Here is a 22,500-nt window from a genome sequence, read left to right as displayed (position 1 = left end):
GGGAAAAACAGAGAAAATAAGAATGAAAGAAGGCAAATATATACATCAATATCAATTACACATTATACACCCTGATCAGTGTGAATAGTGGATTGTGATTGGCTGGAAGGAGTTCAGGTGTGAATAGTGGATTTTGATTGGCTGGAAGGAGTTCAGGTGTGAATAGTGGATTGTGATTGGCTGGAAGGAGTTCAGGTGTGAATAGTGGATTGTAATTGGCTGGAAGGAGTTCAGGTGTGAATAGTGGATTGTGATTGGCTGAAAGGAGTTCAGGTGTGAACAGTGGATTGTGATTGGCTGGAAGGAGTTCAGGTGTGAATAGTGGATTGTGATTGGCTGAAAGGAGTTCAGGTGTGAACAGTGGATTGTGATTGGCTGGAAGGAGTTCAGGTGTGAATAGTGGATTGTGATTGGCTGGAAGGAGTTCAGGTGTGAATAGTGGATTGTGATTGGCTGAAAGGAGTTCAGGTGTGAACAGTGGATTGTGATTGGCTGGAAGGAGTTCAGGTGTGAATAGTGGATTGTAATTGGCTGGAAGGAGTTCAGGTGTGAATAGTGGATTGTGATTGGCTGAAAGGAGTTCAGGTGTGAACAGTGGATTGTGATTGGCTGGAAGGAGTTCAGGTGTGAATAGTGGATTGTGATCGGCTGGAAGGAGTTCAGGTGTGAATAGTGGATTGTGATTGGCTGGAAGGAGTTCAGGTGTGAATAGTGGATTGTGATTGGCTGAAAGGAGTTCAGGTGTGAATAGTGGATTGTGATTGGCTGGAAGGAGTTCAGGTGTGAATAGTGGATTGTGATCGGCTGGAAGGAGTTCAGGTGTGAATAGTGGATTGTGATCGGCTGGAAGGAGTTCAGGTGTGAATAGTGGATTGTGATCGGCTGGAAGGAGTTCAGGTGTGAATAGTGGATTGTGATTGGCTGAAAGGAGTTCAGGTGTGAATAGTGGATTGTGATTGGCTGAAAGGAGTTCAGGTGTGAACAGTGGATTGTAATTGGTTGGAAGGAGTTCAGGTGTGAACAGTGGATTGTGATCGGCTGAAAGGAGTTCAGGTGTGAATAGTGGATTGTGATTGGCTGGAAGGAGTTCAGGTGTGAATAGTGGATTGTGATTGGCTGGAAGGAGTTCAGGTGTGAATAGTGGATTGTGATTGGCTGGAAGGAGTTCAGGTGTGAATAGTGGATTGTGATTGGCTGGAAGGAGTTCAGGTGTGAACCTGGTCCTGGATCATCCCATTCTTTGCATATGATGTATGTTAGAACAGTGTGAATGTGTGATGAGTGACGTACGAGTTTGGTGGTGCTGAGGTTGAAGGACGGGACACACAGTTCCTGTTTGAAATATTTATATAAGTCTGAAGGTGGAGCTGCGTAGGCGATGGGGTTCAGAGACCAGAAATCTGAGGGACACGAACTCAGGCAGATCTACAGACAGAAGACATGAACATCATTATCATCGTCATCATCATCAGCTGTGTGCGCAATGAGGTGTAAGTATTGTGTATATTTTACACACACACACACACACACACACACACACACACACACACACACACACACACACACACACACACACACTGTGATCACCTGAGTGGTGGGACACTGGAGACCCTGGAGTGCGGCGGCCATAATGTTTGTCGCTGTGGCACATTTTAGGATGTTAAAGTAAAACACATTCGGTTTATTCCTGAGAGAGAGAGAGAGAGAGAGAGAGAGAGAGAGAGAGAGAGAGAGAGAGAGAGAGAGAGAGAGATTAGATCATAATAATAATAATAATAATAATAATAATAATAATAATAATAAAAGGATATACATCTATACTGAAATGTTGTTATGTATTGGTCTTGGTGTGTGTGTGTGTGTGTGTGTGTGTGTGTGTGTGTATGTGTATCTGCTCACTGATTGGGTGGGAGGCCACAGAACATGCCAGTGGAGTTGCGTGGGAAAAGAACATGCCGTGGGTCTCCATACAGCCATGCTGCAACACAACACATATATATATATTCATCTTCATCTCTACACACTGTGTGTGTGTGTGTGTGTGTGTGTGTGTGTGTGTGTGTGTGTAAGTGAGTAAGCGAGTAAATGTGTGTGTGTGTGTGTGTGTGTGTGTGTGTGTGTGTAAGTGAGTAAGCGAGTAAATGTGTGTGTGTGTGTGTGTGTGTGTGTGTGTGTGTGTGTGAGTGTGTGTAAGTGAGTGAGTGAGTAAATGTGTGTGTGTGTGTGTGTGTGTGTGTGTGTGTGTGTGTGTGTGTGTGTAAGTGAGTAAGCGAGTAAATGTGTGTGTGTGTGTGTGTGTGTGTGTGTGTGTGTGTGTGTGTGTGTGTGTGTGTAAGTGAGTGAGTGAGTAAATGTGTGTGTGTGTGTGTGTGTGTGTGTGTGTGTGTGAGTGTGTGTAAGTGAGTGAGTGAGTAAATGTGTGTGTGTGTGTGTGTGTGTGTGTGTGTGTGTGTGTAAATGAGTGAGTAAATGTGTGTGTGTGTGTGTGTGTGTGTGTGTGTGTGTGTGTGTGTGTAAGTGAGTGAGTGAGTAAATGTGTGTGTGTGTGTGTGTGTGTGTGTGTGTGTGTGTGTGTGTGTGTGATTTTGACTCCAGAGCTCCTGCTGCCATTTTTCTGCACCCAGTTCCTTTGTTTTCTTGCAGAGTTCAGACACTTAGCCTCATTTGCATGTTAAAGATTTAGCTTTCGCCACATTTCTTTAATGAAGATCACTTCTAACCAGACATTTAGATGTGTACCTGGGTCTCACTGGACATCTTTTGATGTTGAAGTAATCATGATGTGTCTCTACATCAAGTTTCCCTAGTCGACTTTTGCAGCTACGCTCAACATCACCCATTTCTTTGTGCTTCTTCAAAATATCATGTTGCTGTGCTTAGTATTGGTGTAGGATCTGTGACATGAAACTGTCCTCCACAACCTCACCTTAGAAGCAGAGTTCCACACCCAGTCTGAAGCTCCAGTTTCTGTTTACTTTCATGACTGGGTTTCAACCCACATATGAAACAGATGATCATCAGCACCTGCTTGGTAGAAGTTGTTTATCACACAGCGGAGTCTGATTTGAAGCCAGAGGGTGTAACACCAAATATTGATTTAATTGAGGTCTTTTTTTTTTTTTTTTTTTTTTTGCTTTACATGACAGTTCATAGAAAATATTTGTGTGAGTGACGTTGGTAGCGTTAATTCCTACACACACCTACACAAGTGTGTAGCTAACAAGCTAAGCTAGGCCGAACACTCTGCTATTAGCTTAGCCATTGTTCAAAACACTTATATGGCGTAATATAAAGTCAGAACTTCATACTGTACTATACATTAACAATAGAGTGAAAATAAATGGTCACATGATCAACCCTTGATGGCCTGGGGGAGGGGTCGGGTTCCTTTCTAAACAAGGGCAAGACCTGATTTCCTTGTGTAGGCTCTTACCCAGAATTCCAACCACCATGTATCCTACAAGAACCAGCATGAACAGGACACAGCAGATGATATCAGTGCAGCTCCTGGAAACAAAGATCATGCAAATGAGCTATAATTGTATGATTTTCTCAAACACACACACAGATGCGCACACACACACACACACACACACACACACACACCTGTTGTGAATGGGTCCAGCAAACGTCGGGTCGTACGGTGTTGGTTCTCCTGGAACACGAAACGGACTTTAGTTACACACTTGACAGTGATCGCTGTAGAGCCGCATTAGCAGACAGGATGATGATCGCTAACTAAAGCAGTTCCATTTACATTCTCTCCATTTTATTTACAGCTCAGTGTGAGGAACGTGTGGAGACCAGAACACCATCATGAGCTACTCAAAAATCTTATAGCTTGGGTTTGATCTTTGAAGCTGGTCTTCTCATCAGATGGAAACCACTTGCTGGTGCAGAGCATGTTCCAGGAGCAGCCTGAAGATGCATGAGATTACATTGGATGGTAACCTCATAGTAATGATGGAATGATGACAGTTTTAGAGTGAAATTCATACAAAGTGTCATCTGTATTTAATTGATAACTTCAAAAAAATGATCAACTGGATACCAGGAAACAGCAACTGCTCTGGTCCTTTGCTAAAATGTGAAGACCCCCTATCTGCTCTCTGGATCTGTCTGATCCATCTTGATGATCTTCTTCTTGATTTCTCACCACTTGGAAACCAGTCACTGCAGCTGAGGATGTTCCACATGGAGCAGCCACAGGAGATTACAGTGGATGGTAATCACTTAGTAACCATGACGATGACTTTGGACAGCAATTCATATGAATTCAGTAAATGATTAATAACTTTATTAACTAACAATTTAAAATTAAACTTACAAATTAAACTATAACGAAGTTCCAGATTACAGAACAATCATCTTGTGACTCTACAGTACAAGAGGAATGATTTAGAGTGCCATTGTCCGGTGTGCGGATGGGGACAGGTCTGGTTCCTCTCAAGGTTCCTCCTCATATCATCTCATTACCATTACATTCTGACTCGTCCATTATAGATAAATGAATACATTATCTAATGTCTAATTAGAGAAGTAGAGGAAGAAGATGCCAGTCAGTAGGATCAGTAGATCTTTCCTAGAAGTTCCTTACAGCGATGGAACCTCAGCCCATAGAGCTGATAAATGAACAAAACCACCCTTTAAATGTTCCCCTTGACAAAGAAGGGAGCTGAATGAAGACAAGCAATTTTTGTTCAGACTTAATCCAGGATCAGATTCTTTTAGATCATGGAACCTGCTTCCACAATTTGGCTTTACATTAGAACCAGTGGAGGCTGTAATAAAAATGTTGAGCAAGAACTTGCATAAACAAATTAGGAGTTAAATGTGAGGATACAGGACATGGTGAGTGATCTGGGATGAAGCCAATACAGAGTGGACTTTGTGTGTGTGTGTGTGTGTGTGTGTGTGTGTGTGTGTGTATAGCTAATGGTTTCTTGTGTTTGCATTTCCTCATTGGTTAAACCTGTTTAGCAGAAAACTAAGCACAGGGATATATCCAGAGTGTGTGTGTGTGTGTGAGTGTGTGTGTGTGTGTGTGTGTGTGTGTGTGTACACACACACCACTGAGGTAATTTATGTTTCTTCTCTGGAACCCGTTTCACTCCATAATATTCAAGTGTATTGAAAGAATATTATCAGGTTTTACTTCTAATTTGTCCGAGTTTAAGGAGACTTTATACTGTAAGCACTCTGTGTTCCAGCACTTCTCACTCAGGAGGCCATTAAATGCTCATACTAAAGTACCGACTTTATTTTAATTTCCTCCATCAGGTTCTTAAGGAAACAGCCGTGTTATCTTCAGTAAACATTCCCAGCTCGGAGAATGAACTTGACACAGAAATTGAGTATATCATGTGATCTTTCTCAAACAGTCATTAAACCACCATCAAGACCTTGATATCAGCAGCTCAGATACACTGTATGGACATAAATGTGTGGAAACCTGACCATACTGTCAATTTGCTTAATTGTTAACACCGCGTTCCAAATTTAGCCTCCATGTGCTGTTCTAATGAGCTGGGTCTCCTAAATCAAGTGAAGGGAAAATGTGTGTGTACAACTTTGTGTAACAGTTTGATGAAGAAGCGCATACGGGGGGAAAGTCAGGTGTCCCAATATTTTTGGGAATGAGGTGTTTGTGTATAATATTTAAGTGTAATGATCAAACACTGCTGTTACTAAAGTTCACTCTGCTGCTGAGGTGAAGGGAGAGAGGAACAGAGGAACGCGTCACCTCCCAAGAGAATATCCACAGGGTTAATCAGTCTCCTGACTGACCACCACAGACCTGCTTCACACCTCCTGGAAATAATGTCAGTGTGTTCAGGCTCATATCTGCACCAGTTTCTGCCACATGGAGACTTGAAAAAGGGATCAGAACCCTGCTGTAACATGGTACAGAACTGAATAAGTCTATAGAAGAATATATATATATAAAACTTATTCTCTACACTGATCAGTGTAACATTATGAGCACCTGCTTAATATTGTGTTGGTCCCCTTTTGCTGCTAAATCAGTCGGGACCCAACGAGCATCAACAGCATGATCTTCTTCAGCAGTTTGAGCTACAGGAGCTCATCTGTCGGATCGGACCACAAGGACCAGCCTTCACTCTTCACGTGCATCAATGATCCTCGTCCCCCCACGACCCTGTCGCCGGTTCACCACTGTTCCTTCCTTGGAGCACTTTTGATAGACACTGACCACTGCAGACCAGGAACATCCCACAAGAGCTGCAGTTTTGGAGACGCTCTGACCCAGACGTCTAGACGTCACAATTTGTCTAAGTCGCTCAAATCCTTACGCCCATTTTTCTGCTTCCAACATCAACTTTGAGGACAAAATTTTCATCTGCTGCCTGATCAATAAATCCGCACACTAACAGGAGCCATGATGAAGATCATCAGTGTTCTTCACTTCACCACTCAGTGTAATAATGTTATAATCTTATGTCTGATCAGTGTAAATATATTATTTCACATTAATTTTACTTTGAGCAACTGCAACCCACCATTTTCTCTGTGAGATCAATAAAGAACTCTGATTCTGAAGTCATTTAGTTGTGAACTGTTGGATTTCAAGTTGCTTTTAAAGGCAATTTATTAAATATAAATAAAAGGTTTTTACAGACACGACTTTCAACAGATTCTCCTCCCTAATCTCCCATACGACCTACATACAAAGAAAATATAGACAGTTGTGTTGGATCAGAAATCTGACGACTTTCTTTCTCATAAGGAAGTGCATCGAAATCCAGCAGGGTTACAGTAAGGAAACTGTTCAGGACGGCAGGACGTCACTGTTACCATGGTTACAGATGTCCTTTAACAATCACTAAGTTTGGTATGAAATTAGCAACTGAACAGAGAAAAATAAAACCTTTCTCTGAAATAAAATATTATTAAAATATATAAATATAATATATAAATAATATATATAACATAAATAATATATTTATAATGAAATATTATGAAAGTTATTATATTACTGTAAAATCATTAGAAGCGTATTTGGATGTTGGATTCTGGATCGTGGTTTATGTTTAATAACAGAAGTTTGGACTGTGGTGCAGAAGGAATGTTTCACACTGATGGAACTGTTAAGAAGGACCTTCAGTGTTGAGGATCAGGATGAGGTTCCCTTTTGTGTCTGGTTCCTCTCAAGGTTTCTCATGTTTTTTCCTTCACCACACTCACCACTGATTCACTCATTATGCACAATACACTTATAAGCAAGAAAATATAATTGTTCAATAAGCACTTTATCTGTGTAAAGCTGCTTTGGGAAAATGTCCTTTGTTAAAAGTGCTGTTACAAAATCCAAACACATTATAGATCTACAGATACCAACTAGAACTTCCACAAATCCCAAACTAGAGCTTCTTTAAATCCAAACCGTAATACAGTTCTCCTCAAATCCCAAACACAATATAATGTTTTAATGTTCAACAAAATTCTATATTCATATAGAATCACACACAGCCCAGTTTATAGAAACCGTATCTATTCCTCGTGTAGTAAAACCAAGAATTACATACACAAGATCCAGAAATAATCTTATTGCAGTTAAAACTGAAAAATGCCAGATAAACAAACACAACAAAGTTCTAAAGTTTGGTCTTTTAAACATCAGATCACTTGCACCCAAAGCACTGATTGTAAATGAGATGATCACAGAGAATAATCTCGATGCACTCTGTCTCACTGAGACCTGGATTAAACCAGGTGATTATATGGGTCTAAACGAGTCGACACCGTCAGGATATGTTTATAAGCATGAGCCCCGTCAGACTGGTCGTGGGGGGGGTGTAGGAACCATTTATAGTGCTTCTCTTAATGTTAGTCAGAGATTAGGATTCAGCTTTAAATCATTTGAAGTGCTCGTTCTTAAAATTGCACTTTCAGACATGCACAGAAAACTCGCTCTGGTCACTGTGTACAGACCCCCAGGACCCTACGCTGATTTTCTTCATGAGTTTGCTTGTTTTCTCTCAGACCTCTTGATCAGTTTTGATAAAGTGCTGCTTGTAGGAGATTTTAATATTCATGTAGATGATGAAAACGATGCCCTAGGATTATCATTTGTCGATTTACTAAACTCTTTTGGAGTTAAACAAAACGTCACCAGACCAACCCACCGTTTTAACCACACACTAGACTTAATAATATCCCACGGAGCAGACGTCACTGATATAAATATTTTACCTCAGAATGATGACATCACAGACCATTATCTCCTACTGTACACACTACCGGTAGAGCAGATTAACCGTGTTTCACCACGGTATCGACTTGGTAGGACTATTATTCCAACCACTAAGGACAGATTCATAAATAACCTGCCTGATTTATCTCAGTTTCACATTAAACCCATAAATGCTGATCATCTTGATGAGATGGCGAACAACATAGACCTTATCCTCACTAGCACTTTAGACACTGTTGCCCCCATCCGGTTAAAAAAGGTTCGAGAACAAGCACCTGCACCTTGGTATAATAGTCATACACATGCCCTAAAGAGAACAGCACGTAATCTGGAGAGAAAATGGAGGAAAACTAAATTGGAGGTATTTAGAATTGCGTATAAAGACAGTATGCTTAGCTACAGACAGGCGCTAAAAGCTGCTAGAGCTAAACACCTGAGCAAACTCATAGAAAATAACAAAAACAATCCCAGGTTCCTTTTCAGTACAGTCGCTAAATTAACAACAAATCAGGGATCTGAAAAATGTGTTCCATCACAGTTTAGTAGTGAAGACTTTATGAATTTCTTCACTGAAAAAAATAGATAACATTAGAAAAACAATTGTGTCAGTTCAACCTCTGACAGCATCTCCCGACACAATCGTACTTACAACCCCACAACTACACTGTTTTACATGTATAGGACAGGAAGAGCTGTATGATGCTATTATGAAAGCTAAATCAACAACATGTCAGTTAGATCCAATTCCCACTAAACTACTGAAGGAAGTGTTATATACAGCTGGTGAGCCTCTTCTCAATATTATTAACTCCTCACTATCGTTAGGTCATGTCCCTAAATCCCTCAAGTTAGCAGTTATTAAGCCCCTCATTAAAAAACCTAATCTGGATCCAAACACGCTATCGAATTACAGACCAATTTCAAATCTCCCATTTATGTCTAAGATTTTAGAAAAGATTGTCGCTGCCCAGTTATGTAACCACTTGCAGGAGAACAATATCTTTGAAGAGTTTCAGTCAGGTTTTAGGCCCCATCATAGCACAGAAACTGCTCTAGTTAAAATCACTAACGACCTGTTTTTAGCTTCAGACCAAAGCTACATCTCCCTATTAGTTTTACTAGATCTTAGTGCTGCGTTCGACACTATAGATCATGATCTTCTTCTCGATCGCTTACAGAATTACATCGGTATTCAGAGACAGGCATTAAGCTGGTTTAAATCCTACCTGTCCAATCGTTACCATTTCGTAGATTTAAATGGAGAGCTATCCAGGATAATGCTAGTAAATTATGGCGTGCCACAAGGGTCAGTTCTAGGACCCCTGCTTTTTACAATATACATGCTTCCATTAGGAAATATTATTAGAAGGCATGGAATTAGCTTCCATTGTTATGCTGATGATACCCAGCTATATATTTCATCCAAACCAGGCGATACAGCTCAATTAGCTCGCATAACTGAGTGTGTTGAAGAAATAAGAGATTGGATGACCCATAACTTTCTGCTATTAAATTCTGATAAAACGGAGATTTTGCTCATCGGCCCAAAAAATAGTACACAGAAGCTCCAGCATCTCAGCCTGCATTTAGACGGTTGTTCTGTAACTACTAGTTCAACGGTAAAAGACCTGGGAGTTATTTTAGACAGCAACTTATCTTTTAAAAATCACATCAATCAAGTTACAAAAACAGCCTTCTTTCACCTTAGAAATATTTCTAAGCTAAGTTATCATAAATATGTTATCTATATCTGATGCAGAGAAGCTCGTCCATGCGTTTATGACCTCTAGAATAGACTACTGTAATGCATTACTAGGTGGATGTCCTGCATCATTAATAAACAAGCTTCAGTTAGTTCAGAATGCCGCAGCAAGAGTTCTTACTAGGTCAAGAAAATACGATCATATAACCCCAATCTTATCGTCCCTACATTGGCTTCCTATTAAGTTTCGAATAGACTACAAACTACTGCTACTCACTTATAAAGCACTAAATGGTTTGGCTCCCATGTATCTATCCAGTCTTTTAACACGCTACAATCCGTCACGCTCCCTGAAATCTCAAAACTCTGGGCTTCTAGTAGTTCCTAGAATAGCAAAGTCCACTAAAGGCGGTAGAGCATTTTCACATTTAGCTCCTAAACTCTGGAATAGTCTTCCTGACAGTGTTCGGGGTTCAGATACACTCTCCCAGTTTAAGTGCAGATTAAAAACATATCTTTTTAGCAAAGCCTACACATAACACACATCACACACATCACATCACAACCTTGTGCTCCAGAACATCTGATCACATGCACATTATCAACTTGTGCTGTTAATATCATGAACAGCAGCTACGCTAATTCCTCTCCACTGCTTCTCTTTCTCTCCCCATCCCGAGGCATCCTGAGGTTTGGCCAGCTCCAGTCACGTCCCACCTCGTGAAGATTATGGACCTATGGATGATCATGGAGAAGTAGATGCCGAGTGTTTAAAGGCCCTGGCATGGAGAAGCTGATGCTGGATCTATGATGATCACAAATTGTTCTGTATTGTTGAAAGATTTATGACCAAACTCTTGATGTCACCCATATGAGGATGGGTTCCCCTTTAAGTCTGGTTCCTCTCAAGGTTTCTTCCTCATATCATCTAAGGGAGTTTTTCCTTGCCACTGTCGCCACGGCTGCTCATCAGGGACAAACGCACACCATTCACCTTCACTGTTGTTTTCTGTAAAGCTGCTTTGAGACAATGTCTGTTGTGAAAAGCGCTATACAAATAAACTTGACTTGACTTGACTTGACATATTTACAGCTAGAATCAGGAACGGTAAACACTCTTTGGTATACACTTGTGAACATGCTGTTAGAGGAACATCATCAACTTCATAGCAGAAATAATTCACTGAATCACCCACAACCTTTACAGATGATTTACCAGAAACTGCACCCCACCAGGGTTGTAATAAACATAACTAAAACTATCTGATTCGGTGTGTGTACTGTACTGTACTGTAATGAATGTGTGTGTGATTGGTCGGGATGAACTCCTGAGTGAGTCGTGGGTGTGTGGATCTCTGAGGGACCGGACGATTCGTTACCTGGCAGCTCGGATGCTTTAGTAGCATGTGATACACACAAACACACACATGTTGAGCTAATAGGACAATTTAAGAGCTGATCCACAGAGTGCATTATTCTAACAGGGTGAAAATGTGTGAAAACACACACACACACACACACACACACACACACTACATCTACAGATGCTTTCCACACTCATCAGGTCCACATGGACCACATCTCAGACCTGTAAACAGTTCGTGTGGATGTGACTCATGTCATGTTCACTGCTCCAGAGATTCATCAGTATTTAATGACACACCTTCTGCCCCTTCATACCTCAGATCTTCACCTCATGTTTATTTCCATGATGGACTTGGATAGAAGTCACAGCGTTTTATTTTGATGATCTTTAGTAGCAGTTCTTTGTGTTCCACTAGGTAGCACATCTTTTCATCTTGTTTGATACGGATTTCTCTTTTCTATTCTTTGCTCTTGTATTTGTGTTTTTAGTTGGTTGGGGTTTGTTTCCTGGTTGCTCTCTGCCTTCAGGGTCACGCTGTAAACATTTCTTTGCCGCTTGTACGCTTGTTATAAGTTGATCATTTGCAGTACAGAAGGACGGAAGTCAGAGACAGAGTGAGGAGGGGATGAACTTCAGCTTTTGAATCTGTTTTGAATACGCCAGTGAAGGGAAACGAGCCGAATGCAAAAACATCCAGCCTGCTCTGCCTCAGTGTTCTCCAGAAAAACTCACACAGTCCGTTTATCTTACAGCCGCCCAAACCACATCCAATATTAACGTTCCATACAATGTGTTCTTCCTGCTCCAGAACCTGCTCCACAGACCCAACCGGATTCTTATCCTCCACCTCTCTGTTCCTCATTTCCTGATTTCAGAAATTTGGTGTCAGGTGCTACAGATTACCTCATGGTAAAAAAAAAAAAAAAGGTCACGTTAAAGGGGTGTGGTGTGATCATGACTAAGATTTCAAGGTTTAATACACTGTGTTTGGATAAATGTGGAGGCTTCAGACTGCATTACAGATGGGTTTAGATGTATGGATCCCCAGCAATTCCTAAGCAAGGCTGTAAAATTCCAGCAATTCCCCAACAAGGCCTAGAGCTTCAGTGAATTCGAAAAAGGTCTAAAGCACTTTTAACTTCTAACACAGCCTGAAGCTTCAGAAAATCACAAACACAATCTTAACCTCATTTAAATGCCTAACCCTAACCCTAACCCCGTCTGCTAAATGCCACAAATGTAAATGTAAATGTAAATCCCAAACTCAATCCAACCCTCATTTCATCCTCAAATCCAATCAAGAGCTACTGGAATTCTAACAATCTACAGCCACATCAATGACAAACCTAAAATTAAGCTCCCCAAAATCTTAGAGTCCAGCAAATACCAAACACTGTCCAGAGCATCTCCAAATCCCAAACACAGCCTAGATACTCATCAGGGCCAAACCCAATGTAGAGCTCCAGACATAATCTACAGTACCAACAAACAAACAGTCCAGAACTTCATCAAGACAACAACACTTTCATACAGCAGTAATCTTAAATCCCCACACAGAATTCATCCCCTGAGGTCGAGCAGAAAGACTCAACGCATTCTAAACACAGAACCCAGAACCACAACAACTCCAGACCTTCAGGACATTCCAAACACAGAATCTAGAGGGCAATCATAGTTTTAACCATCTGTGATTGATGATTAAATGTTCTTATTAAAATTGACTAAAATCCAGGATTCTAGCAGGAAACCGTAGATAATAATAAAGTATTTAACCTCATGCTAACTGAATGGTTTCTCCAAATCTATAACATGTTGCTATTTAGAAATGTAGATATAAAAATGTTATTAAGCAATTCTGTATAATTATAATCTAGATAATTATAAGTCTTCCCGTGGGCTCCCCACCTGCAGGAGGGACCGTAAGGGACGGTGCTGTAAGGATTGGGCAGCAGTCGAAGGCGGGGGCCTGCTTAGACCGCTGCCCCCGCGACCCGAATTACGGATAAGCGGGAGAAAATTAATGAATGAATAATTATAAGTCATAAATTATAAAGTCTGTGTTTCCTTTAAAGAAGCCATAGAGCAGAACCATCAGTGTAGATCACTGAACCCTCTCCCTGAAGAACCTGTTCCACTGCCAAAAAACAGATCACATTACACTGAACAACCAATCAGAGAACAGAGAGAGAAAAGGAACAGAGGCAGATCAGTCCGTGAGACACTGAGAGATACAGAGAGAAAACAATCAACTTAAAATATAAAACAACTACTTCTTTCAGCTGCTCCCATTAGGTGGCGCCACAGCAGGTCATCCATCTCCATAAACCCCCCACCCGTCCTTTACATCTGCCTCTTTCAAACTATAACTGTTAATATAAAACTAAATAAAAAATATATTACACACACACACAATAAACATGACCTTAATCCACACAAATGTGCCTTTACTCCCAAAAACGACCTTCATCCACCAAGAGATCAGCCTTTACCCCCTCAGAAGACCCCTTTTAACCTCCACAAGTGCTGCTTTTACCCCTAAAAGAACATGATCTTTAACCCAAAATAACATGGCCATTGCCCTCAAGAACATAGCCTTTACCCCTTAAGAACATGGCTTTTCCCCTCAGGAACGTGGTCTTTTTCCCACAAGTATGTGGCCTATACTCCGAAAAACGTGACTTTTACCCTCAAAAACATGGCCTTTACCCTCAAGAACATGACTTTTATGCTCAAGTATGTGGACTATACCCTCAAGAACATGACTTTTACCCTAAGGAATGTGGTCTTTACCTACCAAAACTGTAGCCTTTAACTGCAAGAACATTTTTTGATTGTTCTGGATCTCACTTCTGGTTTGAAATCACAGACTGGAGACATGACGTTTTATGATAGAACTTCTGAGACTGATGATAGAAGACTGACAGATCCTGCTAGCTGTGTGTGTGTGTGTGTGTGTGTGTGTGTGTGTGTGTGTGTGTGTGTGTGTGTGTGTGTGTGTGTGTGTGTGTGTATTATTCTGCTATTAGATTCTAGTCTGTTAGATTAGAAACTTATTAACAATGGGTTTAAAATAATCTTTATTTCGGAATCTGAAAGTCTGATTAGATCACTGTCTTGTTAAATGCTTGACATTTCAACTGCTAATCCGCAATACTGATTTCACTCTGTTACAATCTAATCTTATAAACCACAGCTGCAGCATTCTCCTGCACAATCTGGCATTTAGTTATTATTAGCTATACATCTGTTCCAGTTTAGAGCTGAATGGGCTGTGAGGAAAGGGTTCTAGTGTTTTTTAGCCCACACAGATGTGAAGTTCTGGACCGTGATTGGTCAGAGAAAAAACAGTAAACAGAAGGGAAAAAAAGTTTTTGTCTTGTGTGTTGGTGGTGAAGCCCACTACAGTCATGGCGTCTGGAAACTTAATGTGGTTGATGTTGTAACTGGGTACAAAATCATGGGTGAACAGGGTGAAGAGCAGCGGGCTGGGCACGCACCCTTGTGGTACCCCTGTGGTTAGCGTGATGATCTTAGATGGTTTTCCACCGACCTGTACATTTTGTGGTCTCTCTTATAAGTCAAGTCAAGTCAAGTTTATTTCTATTGCGCTTTTCACAACAGACATCGTCTCAAAGCAGCTTTACAGAAATCAACAGTGAAGGTGAATGGTGTGTGTGTATCTCTGATGAGCAGCCGTGGAGACTGTGGCAAGGAAAAACTCCCTTAGATGTTATGAGGAAGAAACCTTGAGAGGAACCAGACTCAAAAGGGGAACCTCATCCTCATATGGGTGACATCAAGAGTTTCATCATAAATCTTTCAACAATACAGAACACTGGAGAGTGAGAACTAACATGAGCACTGGAGTATAAGATTATAAGTAATGTTCTTTCTACAGTCTTATACAGTCTTTATGGTTATAAAACTAGGAGCTACTGAGCTCAACAGATAAGATAAGAAGTCCAGCACCCAGTTATAGAGGGGAGTTGAGTCCCAGGTGTCTTAGTTTGTTTATTAGCTGCTGTGGGATGATTGGGTTGAATGCTGAACTAAAATCCAAGAACAGCATTCGCAAATAGAAGTCTTTGGAGTCCAGGTGTGTGAGGGCTGGATGAAGAGCGGCTGAGACGGCATCCTTCGTGGATCTGTTGGTTCTGTATGTAAACCGGAACGGGTCGTGTGAGGGAGGAATTTTTATTTAATGGAAGGAGTCTCCAGTGTCAGTGGTAAAGTTGCAACATGAAATGGGCATCTTCATGGCCAATAGATGTAAATGTAGATATAGATGTAAAAGCTGCAGTTTATCTGACAGAAGCTGCTATAAAACAGGGACATAATGCTTTAAGAACAGTAATTACCATCTTTCACCAATGAGCCACTGAGATTAATCTCTGTTTTTCACACAAACACACACAAATACCACACTAAGCCTCAGGAAATATAGGGATATAATGCCTACCAAACACCAAGTCCAAAAGCCCAATGCCTATCAAACATAGTGTAGAAACACAATGCCTACCAAACACTCAGTCTAGAAAACTACTGCCTACCAAACATTCAGTCTAGAAATCCAATGCCCACCAAACACTCAGTCTAGAAAACTACTGCCTGCCAACCACCAAGTCTAGAATACTACTGCCTACCAAACATTCAGTCTAGAAACCCAATGCCTGCCAAACACTCGGTCAAAAAGCTACTGCCTACCAAACACTCGGTCTAGAAAACTACTGCCTACCAAACATGCAGTCTAGAAACCCAATGCCTACTAAACACGCAGTCTAGAAACCTGCTGCCTACCAAACACGCAGTCTAGAAACCCAACGCCTACAGCTACATTTCTGCTGGTATTTGTCACCATATGTCCGTATGTCCTGGTTTCCCAGGAGCAGCAATTTGAATGCACCATTAACCCCACAATTCCTCTCAACTGCTCTAAAATATGAGAGTGAAGAAAGTATGCAAAATATGAGAATGGCTATGTCTGATTTAGAGTGCTGACACACACACACACACACACACACACACACACACACACACACACACACACACACACACACACACACGTCCTTTTCTCAACCTCTGTGTTTTAAAAAATCACTGAAGTCTAAAGGTTGAGCAGTGAGTGAGAATAAGACTTTCTGTAGTTAATAATCTAAAACAATGCACTAACTTCTATTCCTCATACACACACACACACACACACACACACTCTCGGTTGAACACGAAAGCCTGACTGTACTTCACAATTTGGTTTTATTTACGACTATTTTTACATTGAGGTGTGAAACAGGAGAGAGAAAGAAGAGTCTCCAAAGTTGGAACTGTTCCTGATGCACCTGCTGGTATGATGGAATGTTTCTACAGGTCATTATCTTCTCTCTGTCAGAGGGAATGGTATTAGACTACACTTGACACCATACAGCAGACAACAAATATAGAAACACAAAAGAATAATGTCTAGAATCACAAGGATCTACCAGAGTCTAGAAACCAAATGCCAACCAAACACACAGTTTAGAAATGCAAGTATCTACCAAATACAGAGTCTAGAAACCAAATGATATCACATATCGTCTAGAAATCAAGTGCATTTCAAACAGTCTAGAAATCAAATACCTACTAAATGTAGAGTCTAGAAACCCAGTGTGTACCAAACACAAGAGTCTAGAAACCCAGTGAACGCCAAACACGAGAGTCTAGAAACCCAGTGAACGCCAAACACAAGAGTCTAGAAACCCGGTGCACACCAAACACAAGAGTCTAGAAACCCAGTGAACGCCAAACACAAGAGTCTAGAAACCCGGTGCACACCAAACACAAGAGTCTAGAAACCCAGTGCACGCCAAACACAAGAGTCTAGAAACCCGGTGCATACCAAACACAAGAGTCTAGAAACCCAGTGCTAAAAAACAAACAAACAAAAAAAAACAATCTGGAAATGGAGTGCATACCAAACAGAGTTTAAAACCCCTATTTCTATCAAACACAAAGGAACAGGAACTAGCACATTGTCTAGAAACGCAATAATCACCGAAACCTGCTGAGAAAATAAGGAAACTAGAATATGTGCCATGTCATTACACCAAAATAAAGTTTAATATCTCTACTCTCTGGAACACTGAGACAAAGTCCACTGTTATTTTTCTCCTCAACTTAAAACGTCCTACTATGTTTTTATTGTGTTTAATTTCACCTGTTTATGGCTGTTTTCTAAAGAATGCTGTAAACCTGAAATGATTACAGGAAACATCCACCCTACAGGAAGTAGAACCTGCATCCACACTACAGGGGACGCAGAATTGGACCAGTGTTACATTAATAGAGGTGATGTCATGCTCTGCAGGTCTGATCCCCTGACTCGTCTCAGAGACTCAATCTGACAGAATTCGGTGTTAAACCACTGAATGTCTCATGTGCACTAGTGTGAACCTGTAGCTTTTCCACACTCACTAGTGCACTACATACCAGAGATCTCGTACTTATTCACTACAGAAGTGCACTAGAGAGACATGTTACACAGTGTGCCAGATATCTGCTCTGAAATTCCAACTTCCACACCTTCATCTAAACACCTGCTGGATTGAAAGTATTAACAGCTGATAACAGGAAGCAGTCTGGAATATAATAAAGATTATAGAACAGATTTTAGATTTAATTCTTAATAAAAATGACTCAATTCCTAGTGCACTATGTAGAAGGTTTCTGTGTGGTTACTGGTGAGATTCAGTGATTGTGTGGTGAAGCTTCAGGAGTTCTTGTGCACTTCAATCAAGCAGAAAATCATCAAGTGGAGTTTTTAATGTATTAAAGAAAGCTAGAAAAAAGTTACACAACATGACAGATGGTGATACAATACACACACCCCTCTCTCTCTCTTCCTCTTATTCTCTCTTTTATTCCATTTCTCTATCCATTCTCTCCGTTTCTTTCTCTCAGATTAAAATGTTGAACTCACCATATTCTGATGGCCCCTGTTGTTGTTGTTCTTTATCCTCTGTTTTCTTCCCCATGCTGATGTGATTCAGGAGCAGTTGCAAACTTCAACATCAACATCCACAACACAAATCTTTTCTTCCGTTTCTCTCTCTCTCTCTCTCTCTCAGGTTACCAAGCAATGACGTCACGCGCACCTGCTACTCACCTGTCCCTTCCGTGGTTTCGCTCCGCCCGGTTCAGTTCAGAGCGCCCTCTGGAGGCCGTGAGAGAAAACATCAACGAAACCGATGTGCAAGAAAGAAATGTAATTAAAGGGATTTGTTTCATTCTGTCCAAAATGTCTGCCTTTAAAATGATCTACAGCACTCAAAGTACACTGTTAGTTTATAGTCTTACTTTATACTTCTTCTGGTTTATTCTTTTTTTCATGTATTTATTTTATTTTTTTAGATATCAGTATGTCAGGTAGAGTGTTGTGTAGAATAAAGTATAACACACTCCATCACAGGCTGAACAACACACCTGTACTCTGCTTCTGCTTATTATTCATTCGAATCCATTATTCCTCATGTTTATTCTGTAACTAAAGGAGTCTAGTGTATTAAAAGGCTTGTGTAAAGAGTAGACCTGCCTTCTAAACAAACAAACACACACACACACACACACACACACACACACACACACACACACCCTTTATCACGAGTGGAATAACAGCATTATGAGAGGGAATAAGACACCATGAGGTTTTCTCTCATGCCTTTAAAATGTTAAAGTGCAGCAGGAGTGTGCGTCAGAGACACGCAATTAACACACACAATAAACACACACAATAAACACACACAATAAACACACCCTGCAGCAACACATACAACTCCAGGTACAGTTAGAGGTACAGATACAGATAGAGGTACAGGTAGAAGTACAGGTAGAGTTAGAGGTACAGATACAGATAGAGTTTGAGGTACAGATACAGGTAGAGGTACAGATACAGATAGAGGTACAGGTAGAAGTACAGGTAGAGTTAGAGGTACAGATACAGATAGAGGTACAGGTAGAAGTACAGGTAGAGTTAGAGGTACAGATACAGATAGAGTTTGAGGTACAGATACAGATAGAGGTACAGGTAGAAGTACAGGTAGAGTTAGAGGTACAGATACAGATAGAGTTAGAGGTACAGATACAGGTAGAGTTTGAGGTACAGATACAGGTAGAGGTACAGATACAGATAGAGGTACAGGTAGAAGTACAGGTAGAGTTAGAGGTACAGATACAGATAGAGGTACAGGTAGAAGTACAGGTAGAGTTAGAGGTACAGATACAGATAGAGTTAGAGGTACAGATACAGATAGAGGTACAGGTAGAAGTACAGGTAGAGTTAGAGGTACAGATACAGATAGAGTTAGAGGTACAGATACAGGTAGAGTTTGAGGTACAGATACAGGTAGAGGTACAGATACAGATAAAGGTACAGGTAGAAGTACAGGTAGAGTTAGAGGTACAGATACAGATAGAGGAACAGATACAGGTAGAGGTAGAAGTACAGGTAGAGTTAGAGGTACAGATACAGTTAGAGGTACAGATACAGATAGAGGTAGAAGTACAGGTAGAGTTAGAGGTACAGATACAGATAGAGGAACAGATACAGGTAGAGGTAGAAGTACAGGTAGAGTTAGAGGTACAGATACAGTTAGAGGTACAGATACAGATAGAGGAACAGATACAGGTAGAGGTAGAAGTACAGGTAGAGTTAGAGGTACAGATACAGTTAGAGGTACAGATACAGATAGAGGTACAGATACAGATAGAGGTACAGGTAGAAGTACAGGTAGAGTTAGAGGTACAGATAGAGGAACAGATACAGATAGAGTTAGAGGTACAGATACAGATAGAGGTACAGATACAGGTAGAGTTAGAGGTACAGATACAGATACAGGTAGAGTTAGAGGTACAGATACACATAGAGGTACAGGTAGAGTTAAAGGTACAAGTAGAGTTAGAGGTGCAGATACAGATAGAGGTACAGATAGAGGTACAGTCAGAGTTAGAGATACAGATAGAGGTACAGTTAGAGTTAGAGGTACAGATACAGATAGAGGTACAAATAGAGATAGAGGTACAAATAGAGATAGAGGTGGAGGTACAGATACAAATAGAGATAGAAGTGGAGGTACAGATACAGATAGAGGTACCAATAGAGATAGAGGTGGAGGTACAGATACAGATAGAGGTACAAATAGCGTTTGAGGTACAGATACAGATAGAGGTACAAATAGCGTTTGAGGTACAGGTAGAGTTAGAGGTACAGGTAGAGATAGAGGTACAGATAGAGATACAGGTAGAGTTAGAGGTACAGATACAGATAGAGGTACAGATAGAGGTACAGTTAGAGTTAGAGGTACAGATAGAGGTGGAGATACAGGTAGAGGTACAGGTAGAGGATCAGATGGAGGTAAAAGTAAAAGTACAGACATAGAGCTAGATCAGGGGTGGCCAACCCGCGGCTCGCGTGCCGCATGCGGCTCTTACGTTCATATTGAAGTTTGTATTTGTGTTTTTTTTTAATGTGCGTGTTCGCTTCGCTTGAGTTCAATACGGTATTTTTAAGACTTAAATGATCTCGCTCCTACTGGGAAACTTTGCGGTATATTCATCTCACGCACATGTGCATTTGACGAAAATACCGTATTGAACTCAAGCGAAGTAAACACGCACATAACCCCCCCACCCCCCCAAAACAAAGTCTGTGTTTTCTGTCATTATGTTGGTGTGTGACATTTACAATAAATCTGGCTGAGCAGAGGTGTGTGTGTGAGAGGAAGGGATGGGTGATGTTCATGTGTGCCCATGTGTATGATGTGGCTCTTTGCGGTAACACAGTAAAAAAATGTGGCTCTCAGTCTCTGACTGGTTGGCCACCCCTGAGCTAGAGGTACAGGTAGAGTTAGAGGTACATGTATAGGTACAGGTACAGATAGAGGTACAGGTAGCGTTTAAGGTACAGATGGAAGCACAGATGCAGGTAGAGTTTGAGGTAGAGGTACAGATAGAAGCACAGATGCAGGTAGAGTTTGAGGTACAGATAGATTTAGGGGTACAGGTAGAGATAGAGGTACAGGTAGAGTTAGAGGTACAGATAGAAGTACAGGTAGAGTTAGAGGTAGCGGTACAGATGGAGGTACAGGTAGAGTTAGAGGTACAGATAGATAGAGGAAGCACAGATGCAGGTAGAGTTTGAGGTACAGATGAAGATACAGGTAGTGTTTGAAGTACAGGTAGAGGATCAGATTGAGGTAAAAGTAAAAGTACAGGTAGCGTTTGAGGTACAGATAGAGGTACAGGTAGAGATTTGGGTACAGGTAGATTTTGAGGTAGAGGTACAGATGGAGGTACAGGTAGATTTAGGGGTACAGGTAGAGTTTGAGGTACATATGGAGGTACAGGTAGAGTTTGAGGTACAGGTAGATTTAGTGGTACAGGTAGAGTTTGAGGTACAGATGGAAGTACAGGTAGAGTTTGAGGTACAGATGGAGGTACAGGTAGAGTTTGAGGTAGAGGTACAGATAAAGGTACAGGTAGATTTAGGGGTACAGGTAGAGTTTGAGGTACAGGTAGATTTAGGGGTACAGGTAGAGTTTGAGGTACAGATGGAGGTATAGGTACAGATAGAGGTACAGGTAGAAGTACAGGTAGAGTTTGAGGTACAGGTACAGATAGAGGTACAGGTAGAAGTACAGATGGAGGTACAGGTAGAGTTTGAGGTACAGGTACAGATAGAGGTACAGGTAGAAGTACAGGTAGAGTTAGAGGTACAGATGGAGGTACAGGTAGAGGTTGAGGTACAGATGGAGGTACAGGTGGAGTTTGAGTGATTGAATAATAAAAGTATACATTTATTGGATGGTATAAACAGAGAAGTGATGAATGACACATTTCACTGTTGTATCAAATATTTATTCAAACTACGTAATAGTAACAAAACACAGTCATGTCACTCTCCGGAATCTCATACAGTCAAAAAAAAAAAAAAAAAACCTAATGAAGGAATGCTACATGGCCACTTAATATAAACATGTACAGCACTGCTGGTAATGCCCCCTCATCCACTCACCATCACATCACGACCTCCAAGTGAGTCAGCCTCAGCAGACGAGTAACACAACAAGAAGCCTTCGATCTTCTCTGGTCCACACACAAAGTACCTCAAGCTAGATAGCTATCTCAGCAGCTTCCTGGCTAAGAACTTAGTAATGTTACTTGGTAGCAAAATTCAATAATTTAGCA

The 22,500-nt window shown here is 40.9% G+C and overlaps 2 protein-coding genes across 3 annotated transcripts in view; both read right to left on the bottom strand.

The window, feature by feature from the left end:
- slc44a4 (solute carrier family 44 member 4) overlaps positions 1-18,518 on the bottom strand; it is a 35,714-nt gene extending 17,196 nt beyond the window's left edge. Inside the window, exons 1-6 of one of the 2 annotated variants that reach the window (XM_083546700.1) lie at positions 18,239-18,518; positions 3,607-3,655; positions 3,434-3,507; positions 1,900-1,978; positions 1,588-1,687; positions 1,291-1,425 (exon numbers count right to left, since the gene is read on the bottom strand). In XM_083546700.1, the coding sequence (XP_083402826.1) occupies positions 1,291-1,425; positions 1,588-1,687; positions 1,900-1,978; positions 3,434-3,507; positions 3,607-3,655; positions 18,239-18,293 (492 nt within the window). In that variant the 5' untranslated portion in view covers positions 18,294-18,518. The remainder of the gene's footprint in view (positions 1-1,290; positions 1,426-1,587; positions 1,688-1,899; positions 1,979-3,433; positions 3,508-3,606; positions 3,656-18,238) is intronic. The other variant, XM_083546701.1, reaches the window with a different exon arrangement.
- Positions 18,519-22,148: 3,630 nt separating this feature from the next.
- ehmt2 (euchromatic histone-lysine N-methyltransferase 2) overlaps positions 22,149-22,500 on the bottom strand; it is a 22,609-nt gene continuing 22,257 nt past the window's right edge. Inside the window, exon 10 of the mRNA XM_083546716.1 lies at positions 22,149-22,500. This exon is cut by the window's right edge and continues 1,109 nt beyond it. The gene's annotated coding sequence lies outside the window, so the exon portion shown is untranslated.

The sequence above is a fragment of the Silurus aristotelis genome (genome assembly GCF_946808225.1).
Source record: "Silurus aristotelis genome assembly, chromosome: 7".
Taxonomy (NCBI): domain Eukaryota; kingdom Metazoa; phylum Chordata; class Actinopteri; order Siluriformes; family Siluridae; genus Silurus; species Silurus aristotelis.
The sequence above is the reverse complement of the archived record's forward strand: the minus strand, read 5'-3'. Positions and strand labels throughout refer to the sequence as shown.